General features: G+C 40.5%; 1 protein-coding gene across 3 annotated transcripts; it reads left to right on the top strand.

Moving 5' to 3' along the window:
- Positions 1-249: 249 nt before the first annotated feature.
- On the top strand, positions 250-11247 carry si:dkey-262k9.2 (uncharacterized). Of its 3 annotated transcripts, none has more exons than XM_068736370.1 (8): positions 250-393; positions 4416-4479; positions 4930-4962; positions 5837-5872; positions 6432-6482; positions 6601-6669; positions 6887-6929; positions 8116-11247. In XM_068736370.1, exons 2-8 carry the CDS (start codon positions 4428-4430, stop codon positions 8159-8161), a joined length of 330 nt encoding a protein of 109 aa, XP_068592471.1. In that variant the 5' UTR covers positions 250-393; positions 4416-4427; the 3' UTR covers positions 8162-11247. The 3 variants fall into 3 exon arrangements, with proteins under 3 accessions (XP_068592471.1, XP_068592470.1, XP_068592469.1); XM_068736369.1 differs by having other exon boundaries at positions 251-393; positions 4419-4479; XM_068736368.1 differs by lacking the exon at positions 250-393 and adding an exon at positions 1578-1681 and having other exon boundaries at positions 4419-4479.
- Positions 11248-11479: the final 232 nt, after the last annotated feature.

Here is an 11479-nt window from a genome sequence, read left to right as displayed (position 1 = left end):
TATTATAGGTATAATATTATATTATATATTAATATAATATAATATTATTAAGTTACCTTATTTGGGCTTATCACTGCTTTAAGCTACATTAGTGCTACTCGTGCCCTAAAGCTTTTATCAGCATCGAAGCAGTATATTAACCTCATAGTTTTCAGGAAACTGTCGTGACAGCAGTTCTGACACAGACACACGGAGGTATTTTCCCCGCAGAAGCGAAAAGCTGACTGAGAGGCAAACGTTAAGGAGCAGTTCAACGCAATATGAGGTGGCTGTGAATCCCCTTGTAGTTGAGGACACATTTGTTGCACTGAACTTGGCCCGCGCAGCAGGAGTCACCTTATTCCTGTTAATGAGTCGCCTCCGCTGTTCACACAACTGATCGACTGACTTTGGGTGAGTGCGTCAAATTGAGATGAAGACCGTCACACAAAGATGTAATTTTAAAACCTTAAATTCCACAACGAAGTGCACACTTTGCAATAGAGCTGTCTTTCTCTTGTATTGGTAGTTTAGGCTGTTGGTCATTTTTAAATGTCCTCAATACATGGCTGTCATGTAACGCATAAATATTACGGACATTTTGTGTGAGCTAATTATTATCAGCATGCAGCCTGCAGTGCTACTTCTTCGTGCTTTTTCCTCCAAAATGTATTTCCTCAGCTTTTTTCTCACCAAGTTCACCGAAGTTATTGTGAGTTGTTTATCACCTGCTCTCAGAGTGTAGCTCATGGAAATCTCTCTCTCATGGAGAGAGATTTCAGCTCTAAACAATAGCGGTCCTGTTTGTTACACAGTGAGTCAATGTGAGAGTAGCTTGGTTTCATCCATTCAAATGTGCAGACTTTTTTCTCTTAAGGAAGCAGGTTACAGAAGCTGAGGGTGAAAATAAACAACTGACATGACACACTGCAGCACCCCTTCCTTCACTTCCTGTTTGTGTGTATAAGTTTGTCTACTATTTACAGTGTGCTCATAAGTGAACTTTATGACATGCTATTTAAAGTGTTATTCTGCAGTTGTTAATCAAGCTGTTTGCTGTGGGAGATGCACAACATATTTGTTGAAACCCTTTAAATCTCATCTTTGCAGTTTGTTTTTTGCACATTTTGTGGTGCTTGGTTCTTGGGAGAGTGATGAGGCTGCATTCAAGATAGATTGGACTGTAAAAACCCTCAATGAGACTGGAGAAGTTCTTGTGATAGTGTTGTGAACAAAACAAAGACAAAACCGCTTTGTCTCAATCTGATAAAAAGTAAAGCTGAGGTGTACGTGCCCAGAACCCTGTATACCCTGAATCGGGTTGTTGCTGTTTTAGTCACACTCGAGGTGGAAAATGGCAAATTTATTTTGATGTAACCGTAGTCTCATATCTGGTGATTCTTGTGTTCATAGGACTTTCAAAGAGAAAGAGAAAGAGAGAGAGAGAGAGAGAGAGAGAGAGAGAGAGAGAGAGAGAGAGAGAGAGAGAGAGAGTCGGGGGGGGGGGGGGGGGGGGGGGGGGGGATGCAGGATATGTGTCTCAAAGATCTCACATCCTCGTAGTTGTTTTACTGTTGGCCTTATTGGCCTGATGCTCAACAAGTCACCCACAAACCACTTGTATTGGAAATAACTGCTGAGTTGTCAGACTCATTGTTTATCGATGGTGGATTGTTCACTGGTCTGCGTGGCATCAACTGAGGTATTGTGAGTTTCACTTTTTTGCCTTTTTGCTTAGTCTGCAGTCCAGTGGCATAGCAGAGTATGTTATGTTATAGAGGGGGGAAAACGGAATTTGCATCAAACTCGCTTAGATAAACAGCTTCAGTAGAGATGGCAGAGTTGAGTAAACATTTCAATAAGAATATTTTCCCTCTTCACTGAACCAGAGTAAGCTACCACTTTTATCAAATTGAATGGCAATGAATAACAAATGATCTTGGTGCTTTTTTCCCTTTCTCACCCACTCGAATCCCTTGTTGTTGGGCTCATTGTTTTTTTGAGCAAGTCTGTTTTAGTGTTGACACATCTTCACAATAATCAGTAGTTTTTTTCCCTCTTCTTTTTCACATTCTTTTACTTGTATTTGTTTTCCTATGAACTCACTAGGCCACAGCGATTCTAATATCTTTGCACGTTAGTGATTGTTATCACTGGTGTCAGTCTTGTCAGCGATGCACAGTGGTGGAGCAGAGGGCTGTTATCAGTGCGAGCAGATAAAAAGAGTTCTGTTCTGTTTATGTACATGTGGTAAACCTCCGTTTGTGTGAGTGTATTTTGTTGATACAGATTGTACTGGGTAGGTTGGAAGGAGTGGAAGGTGTTCATCATTCAAAATTAAACCTGGTAAACAAGATTTAGGTGGGCTGGCCTGGCCAGACAGGTATGAGGTTCAGGGTTAATCCTGTCAGAGGAGAGCTGCGTCGGGGAGACTGAAACAAAAACAAGACAAATTCACCCTCCAGCAACAATACAGTACTTGCCTGTCTTGCATCACTGCACTCCAGTTTTATGATTTCCACATTTACTTTCTATGATCTTTGCGTCTATAGCCAGCAGCCAGCTGGCATGTCTGCTTTATAACCAAGCCACTGGTTATTATATGTTGCAAATTGGGTCCGGTATTAAAGAGCAAATTCAATCGGCATTCAAATGTACTAGAATATATTACCCAATTTGAAAAATAATACAAGCGTCGGGAGCCATTTTGATACAGAGGCAGTGGACTGGGTTGATAAATATTTCCAAATTGGATCAGCTTATTATTTCACCCAAAGCGACTCTGAAAAGCAAATTGGATACAGAAGGGGATTTTATTCGCAGCTTCTTAGGTTGTTTGCATTTGGAGATTTACTGCAGCTATTCAAGAGGCCAGAACAGCCCACACTACAGTCCCCATCCAATCAGCCTCAGTTGTGTGATTAGCATCATTTAATATCGTCAACAAAAATAGATCTTAATGCTGTTCGGCTAATTTAGCATCAAGATAATCTTGTTGTGGACTGGGCTGGAATCGTTCTTGTGCGGCCCTACAGGGTGAACATTTGTCTCACATGGAAGTTTTTAGACATTGACTACCATGGCAGCATTTATAGATAAGATTACACTTCATGGCCAGATTCCTGATGCCTAGGTTTTAATAAAACTGTCAAAAACAGTATGGAAAGAATTAACAGATTTTGGCTAGTCTCCAGTCTTAATGCCCATGCCTTAATCTTCTTCACTTCCTTTTACCAAATATGGGACGTCGAATTTACTCACCATACAGTGAGCGTGATCCACTTCCTTAAATTGTAGTAATAAGTAGGAAACAGTAAGTCGGTAACTGCTCTGTGGGGGTTCACGGTGCGTTTAAGCTGCTTTCCCTCACAGCCCTGCACCTTAACAATGCGGGTCACCTCAGTTCTTTCCACATAGTCATTAACTATTAAGGAAATCAAGGACACAATGGGCACAACTAACAATGAAGAGGCGCCTACAAGTATAACATTTGGCACAAAGGTCAATGGGGAGAGTTCCCTCTGTGTGCAGTTTCAATCATTGCATGACTATTGGTTCCTGATCCCATGCCAACCCCAATAGCTAAATCTGGCCAATGAGGCTTCATCCGGGGCCTAGACTGGAAGAGAGGTCATTCCTATGTTTTCCCATTTCAAAAATATCTGCATTCATATTGTGTGGGACACAGCTGTGGCTTTGTTTGGCAGGCCAAGAACATCTGCGTTTAACATCTATGTGGTGGTGGTGATGGGGAGCGGAGGTAGGTTTGTTTTGGGCCCTGTTCCATGAGGAAGTTGTGACATTTCTCCTGAAGAACAACAATACATCAAAATAGAAATCAGAACCAATGTAAGAGTAACACTTGGCTCCTGTAGAGTTGACGTAAAAATGTGTTCAAGGGTAATCAGGCTGACACGTTTTCTTTCCCAATTAACATGACAAAAATAGTGCTTGGCAGGATACAATAAACAAACCAAAAATGTATTAGTCAACAACATTTTTTTTTTTTCCAATGATGTCCACTTTTTCAACACTTTGCATAGCACCCGGGCTTTGCTTAAGGGAGGGGAAAATGTTGAATAGACACTGGCTGACTGTGACCGAATTCTCAGAACGGTGTTTCTGCTGAGCACTATGGGAAATAAGGTTGTCAGTCACTGACCCCTTCATCACCACTCATCTCAGATTACAATCTTGATTTGCATGCATACTTTAAACCGGTTAAAACTGTACAAGGACTTCGTTTGGAAATTGTGGTTTTCCGCAGACTAGCATTATGTGATACTGAAACTCAAAGTGCCTCACAAGTCCCAGTAATAGACAGCATTGCTGCTTTCCATCTTACCCGAAACCAAAACCAAAACACCAAGATTCCACACACATCAATGGCTGAATATTAATAGCAGATATTTTTATCTTGGTTTCTTTTTCCCCAGCAGCATTTGAAGATGATGCGATTGCTGTTCCTGTGTGTGCTGCTGATGCTGCCAGCTGCTACTGGTATGTTCTTATCTCTGTGTGACGCTTGCAGGTGATAAACATCTAATCAGGGTCTGTGCATCTCTGTGCCGGCATGCTTTCCTCACTTACCTATCTATGTGCACTGTCTGTGCAGATAAATGTATGCACTCACTTTTAAATTTTACAACTGCTGAAAAGAGAAGGTGCAAAAGTGAAACAAAAGGTTTGTACGTATAAGAATAACATTAAGAAAAACATGCATGTGAAATAAGCAACAATATTCTTAACGCTGTACTTTCCTGACATACAAGATGAGATACCAGAAAAGATCAGCAGATAGACTCCACCAAATACGCAACACAAGTGTAGCCCAAATAGTTTTTGTGCTGTACAGTACTTTGAATGTTGCAGTAATCTGGATTGTGAATAATATTAAGCTTTTAAAAACTGTTTTGTGAAAGTATTCTAACTCCCTACCTTTTTTTGCAGCTGTTTCAGAAGAGGGTGAAGGATCTGCTGATGGTATGTAATGCATCTTTATCTGTAAAATAAAGAAAAACAGCACCACTTAATGAAGCCTTTCAATCAGCTGGACACAGTTGTCATAGTGCTTTTCAACAAGTCATCAAGTAAATGGTTCTTGGTCAAAGTCAATTTAGGGCAATTTAGTGAAACAAACTGAGATTTAATTACAAGTTAAACTTAGATATCACACCCATATGCAACAACAAAGAACAAGTTTTGTTCCTTTGTTTTGAAAGGAATTATTTTGTCCTTGTCCTTAGCTTGTTTCGACATGTGTATTTTGTCCTTGTTGTTTTATGTTACTTCAGGTAAGTTGAGTGGGTCCTTTAGGCCATGTATTACGTAATTTACAGATGCCATGTGATTTCATGTCAAACAGAATAGCTTAAAAAATACACCTTCCCTAGATGTTAGATTCTCAACCATCTCCACATTTCTACTCTCTTTACTCAAGTGCACAACATGGTTGCATGGTTTTGTGTGAAGGCTCTCCCTTGAAACTTTTACACTTCATGGTTTTTCTTCCTGATTTTCAGTTTTGTTTGTTACTTACAGGTTTGGTCGTTTGTTTATGGGTGTGTTTTTTTGTTTTCAGTTTTGTTATTGCCTTTCAGATGGGTTATTATTTTCTGTGTACAATATTGAGTCTTGTTTATAGTTTTCATTTTTTTTTGCTGTCAGATCTTTTGGTCCTAAACTAACTTCATAAAAACCTCAATCAATAGTGTTGCTAAAAGATTAAAGGTGTTGTCTATATCCTGACTATTGTTCAGTAGAAGAACTCTATTATTATTATTTGAAAGAGCTCACACTGAAGAACATGTATTTCTGTACTGTGTGTTCAAGCAGCTGATTTCTCCTTACCTCACAGATCCGAATGATGATGATGAGGACCATGAGCGAAAAGGTGAGTTTCTTACCTCTGTTCCCAAGAGTGGATTGAAGGGCAGTAGGATTTTCTAGTTTCTTCTGTATCACACCCATAAACACTGTAATGTCAGCTGTTCAGAGGAGACTATGTGAAGGTTATGACCTCACTAATTATTGTCAATAAGTCAGCATTGTGTATAGGTTGGTCCAGTCCAGTAAAATGTGTGGGTCAGTGGCCCCTGTTGGCTTTCCCTTCTTCCAACCATTAAGCCTTGAATGGAATCAATTAGCTCCCTGGAGGGGCCCTGTGGATTCTGCTGAAAGGCCAATGAACAAGTCAACATCTTCACCGTCCTGCTGGTCATTTAATCAACATTGGCATTCTCATTCTCTCTCCACGCCTCTCTCCGTCGCTCCTCATCTTCGTTTTGATGGACACTTGATAGAATTACAGATCTGTTTAGAACAGATCAGTCGGCTCCTGGAGAAGCAGCCTTTCAGCAAGAGCTACGATGTTTCTGAAGCCTCTATGGCGACACAAGCTCATGCCCATATACTTAATTCCATTCCTTCTTCTTTTTGCCACTTAACTGTAGATGAGGAATTTTATGGCTCAAGTGAATCTGCAGGTGTAAAAGACACACAAGGTGAGAGACGTGTTTCAGTTAGAATTAACGATATACAGTACATGTATAAAAATGTAGAATACACATCAACAGGGATTTGTAATATCAACCATCAACTCACCTTACTTATTTCTTTTAGATCATTTAACCCTGATTATCATCGTTGTAGCTGTGGCGGTGTTGACTCTTTCCGGTGCTATAATAATCAGTAAGTGTTCTTTGTTTTGCTTTGACATAAAGTCGTTTTAATGTGAAATAATTTCTGTTTCATTTCCACAGTTGACAAATGCACTGCCGTAAAGCCCCTCGGTGCATGACTGGAATCTCTGTAGTCCCTGTGTGCCTTGTAAAGCTGTTAATACCTAAGCAAATATGAACTTTTCTCTTGTGTAGCCGTGACCTTTTTTCATTTTTCTTTCTTGCAGCTGTACTGCTGGTAAGACGCCACTTGCACAATCGACAGCAAGGGTAAGGTCAAATTTCTCCACTTTAAAGTTGATATTTAAGAGATGCACGTTCCACTTTATGCTAAGTCAGCCTGCAGGTGACAGAACCAGTCTGGTGGGTAACAGCCTTTCTGCTGCCTTGCCAATGAACCCTACCTCGTCCTACAGCATCAAAATCAGAGAAAAACACTTGGGTGGAAAAACTTAACTGGCTTCCACCCATCTGAGCCTGTCTGGACTTGTACAGCAATTAGTGTCACAGCCTGAGGCCCTCCAACGCCACCACTGAACACTCCCCACCTCTAACCCTTCCCATGTTAGCCATCAAACAATAGCCTTGAGACAGTGCCACTGGGTCTGTATGAACGAATGGGACAGGACCTTACTTGTCCCAAAGCTTACCTCATGAACTGAGGTAAGATCGAGTAGATGACTCTGCTCTGAAATACTAAAACAATCCTGTAAACAGGACGCTGGCGTCATGACAACAATCTGCCAACAGCACTCAGATACCAGAACAGCCAAAACCAGTTATACAGAGAGACGCCCTCTCTTTGCTTTTTGCAACCATTCTACACCTTGCATATTTAACCACAGTTGGCTAGCTAGGAAGGCTTTCTGCAGAACAATCAGTTTCTTTTGTGCTGGGGTGCAGTAGTAATACATGACCTGCAGGTCGGGTTTAGAGAGGTTACGAAGTTCAAGTTAATCCCCTGAGATCTCCAAGCAGCAGGAGAACAGCCATTGTGGAGCAGATGCCCAAGACAATCTGCAAGGGTTAAATTCCTCTGCAGGATTACTGGCTGCCTCCTGGGGCTGCAGTCAGCTCTGGCAGTGTTTGGTGCTGACTGATCGCTCTGCTGAAAAGAGGCTTAATCACACAGCAACCTCTGGCTTGTTGGATCAACAGTGCCTTGCCAGATTTATAAGTCCCACCTGGGGATGAGCTGTGTTTTGAGGTGGTGCAGTCGCCGCGCACCTGTCAGAGCCCTGCAGAATGAGGCAGACATGTCGTTTCCTGAATTCTGACACACAGAGTTGTTTCTTGTGTCTTTCTGCTAACAAACTGAAAAAGAGCCTAAAAATATCTTGAAGATGACATACTTCTGCCCTGTCCCCCCCCCCCCCCCCCTCCACACACACACACACACACCACCTCCTCTCCCTGTATTCCCTTCCTGTGGCCTGTCCTACCTCTCTCTCTACAGGATCTACTTCGTGCCTACAGAGCAGGACCAGAAAGGGGCCGTCTAGTTCCTGGTGGAGTAGCAGTCTCAATAACAGACAAGAGAGGAGCCATGCACAGGGCTATGTCATCTCCTACTCTTCTGACTTAGACAGTTAGACTTCTTTGCACAACAGCCTGCTTCTCACCTTTTAGTTCATTGCTCACTCTAATCAATACATATGCAATATTTTTTTTAACCGTTGTATACACTTGTCTTTGTCCCAGCCGTTTATGCTCCACATACACGCAATTTATCCGGGGACATTTGGAATGCATTCAAACCTTCTAATTGGATTCTATTTGAGGAATCAAAATCAAAGCCAGTGAATATGGCTTAAAGCTTCTTTTGTTAAAAGGGATAATTTAGCACAGCCAGAGCTCCCCCTTTTTTACTACCTGAAACAAGAAATTATTCCCACCAGCTATGCAGTGAAAGTACATTTGCGTTTGATTTGGTGCATATGGGAAAAGACCTGTTTGTGTGAAATGGTCGATGACTGAGACAAACCATGCTAATCCACGCTAAGACAGGTTAGTGCTCACTTCATTCTCTTATTCACTTGTCTGACACCTTCTGTTCCTGGTCCATTGGCAATAACAGGAGGCAGTGCAAAAGGAAGATAAAAACTTGTTCCCCCTGTTCTCAACCTCAGTCAAAAAGAAACAAGTGGATATAGCCAGTGTGAACATTATTGCAGGGTAGTAAATTAATTGGCCGCTATGAATGATGATGTTTTCTTTTCCCCCTCTCTGTTTCATTTTGAAAGGCGTTCACTTTAGTCCCGCAGATTGTAAATACAGAAGTTTTCTACTGGTAGAAAGCAGCTGGGTGTGAGTGAGGAATAAAATCTCACAAATCAAATAAAGACGGAGATGATTGGGAAAATACCAACAATGCCTTTGTTTCATTCATAGAGCATGATGGCTTCTCTGTTTTCATTTAAATGGAAATCAATCATACTCTGTGAAAGAAAGCTTTCTGTCCAGGAACCTGAGGCACTGGTTGCCTTATTTGTTCCAAATCAGAGAAGGGAACTTTCTGCAGCAAATGTTAAAGGGGAATGGGACCTGCTCCTGTTCGACATGACAGTATTTCATTGGTGGCTTCATGAGGACACTTATAATGGAATAAGCAACACAGGGAATGGCTACATGGGGTTAAACACTAGATTTGTCAAAGCAGGATCTCACTTTGCTTCCACTAAATCTTGCAGCTAATCTCGGCACTGGGGACAGTTCTTGGCTCCAGTCCAGCCAGACTTGAGAGTGAAAACAATTGTGTAGTCACGTCGTCTTCAGGTTGTACAGTAGCTATAGATTTGTGCTGGAGCTTTGTCTTAAAAATGATGCATCCCAGTTTATTAAACATAAACAAATTGGTAGATGTGGTTATTGTTTGTGCATTTGTTTTACTGTTCGTATTTGAGCAATGTGTGTACAGTATGTGTTATGTGTATCTAAAAAGCATAGCATTGCCCAATAAGCCTTCAATATCTGTCAGCATTTCAAAGGGAGTACAATTGAACAAAAATTGCAGTACAAAACATTTCAGTTTTTCATGTCATGTTGTTTTTAGTCATATTCACTGTTTCTGTTGGACAAACAAACCACAATTGAACATTAGAGCAGAGATTTTTCTTTCAAGGCCTTTTTTGACAAATTGAAGAAAGCAAACACACAGAAATGCAGTATTTGGTCCAGTCGTCTCCCAGTATTTGACCAAACTCTACTCAATTATTCCTTTCTGTAAAGCTCTCTGCTGTGACACTACTCATGTTAATGTAACAAATGTAGATGTTGAGCTTTTTTTTTTTTTCTCCCCCTTTTTTTTTTAACTGTCTTTTTCAGTGCATGCAGGCTACAGCAGGAGTACAGTGTCCCTAAACGCTCTATTTACAACAACTTAACAAAATGCATGCAAACTGACAAAACTCAAGCAAATTAAGAAAACATCTTCATCAATGCGAACAGCAGTTAAAAAAATGCAGCAAATACAGAAAACACAACCAAATACTAACTACAAAGGTGCTCTTAGTAAGGTGCAGAACGTCACCAGGTGTGTTTGCAATGACCACCGCTGTATTGTGTGATTGAATGAATACAACGATGGGGTCTGTGATGCACTCAGCTGTGTTATCACTAGCGGCCCCTACCATCCGGGGGCTGGTTAAGAGTATTGCGTGAGGAGTCAGCAGGCAGTCAATGGCAGTATAAGACAGGCAAAAAAAGTTGTTTTGAGAAAGTGTAAGTCACCACAACCAACTGGGAAACCAAAATATAATTTAGTTTGCTGCAGCAGAATGCAAGATTAGCCGTGGACAGACACAAAGGTGCACACTCGCTCACGGAGGCAGAGACACACACATGCACACATGTGTCCGATTGCATGATCCTTCTGCTGAATATAATAACAGAACTAAATACGGAAATGTGCAAGTTCAGTACGACTTGCAATGCTCTTGTATTTCGCTTTCTGTTCTTTGCAGCTTGTTTTTGTATTTGGTTGTTTTCTAGCTTTGCTTTCTTTTTTTCTAATTGCGCATGTATAAAATGTTTTCTCCATTGCTTGTGTTTTGTCTAGTAGCATGTGTTTTCTGAAGTTGCACTGCATACAGCTTTCAGAACCACCGCACTAAAGCCCTTGTCAGACCTTATTCTAGTTTTTAATATATTGTATGCATTTACAAATTTACTGACCTAAATATTTGTATTTTGTCTCTTAATGGAAAAATATTATATTTGACCAAATGGTCTTTTTATACATGTGTTAAGTGGTGATATTTTCTCTCCAATGTTCATTTATAAATTCTGTGCAAAACATGTTGTGGCGGGTGGGAGTCAGTTATTTTCCAAAAGCTTTTTTTATGTAAAATATTTGTATTTGTGTCATATTGCAGCAAAAATGTATCTAAATTAAATTTTGACTTAATGTTGAATACATGTTTGTATGCACTTGTGTATCCAGATGAACCCATACTGTTTGTATTATTTGTGCCAATGGCATTCCCATTAGTTTTTCATTATAGAATTAATTACAACAGTTAATACTATTGTATATCATATAGGTGTAAACTCTGCGTTTCTTTTGACATTAAATCTGAGATAAAATGTGTTTGTTTTTTCCCAGTTTATTGTCTGCATCATTTGATGCCATATGGATGCAATGATAATGCGCCAGTGGATCTTGTTTAATCTAGGGCTTTACTCACTTACAAGCATAGAGCCACTAAGAGGCTTAGACACCCCTTACTAAACATCACGTTTTTGTTCAGATTGAAAGTGTAAAGAGCATGTAGTATCTATCAGGAGGAGGAAGTGACCCAGCTTCAGTCTTAGTGTTGTGC

The sequence above is a fragment of the Cebidichthys violaceus genome, unplaced genomic scaffold (assembly GCF_023349555.1).
Source record: "Cebidichthys violaceus isolate CVI_PGR_0920_01 unplaced genomic scaffold, fCebVio1.0.p SCAF_7, whole genome shotgun sequence".
Lineage (NCBI taxonomy): Eukaryota > Metazoa > Chordata > Actinopteri > Perciformes > Stichaeidae > Cebidichthys > Cebidichthys violaceus.
This window is presented reverse-complemented; position numbering and strand designations above follow the sequence as displayed.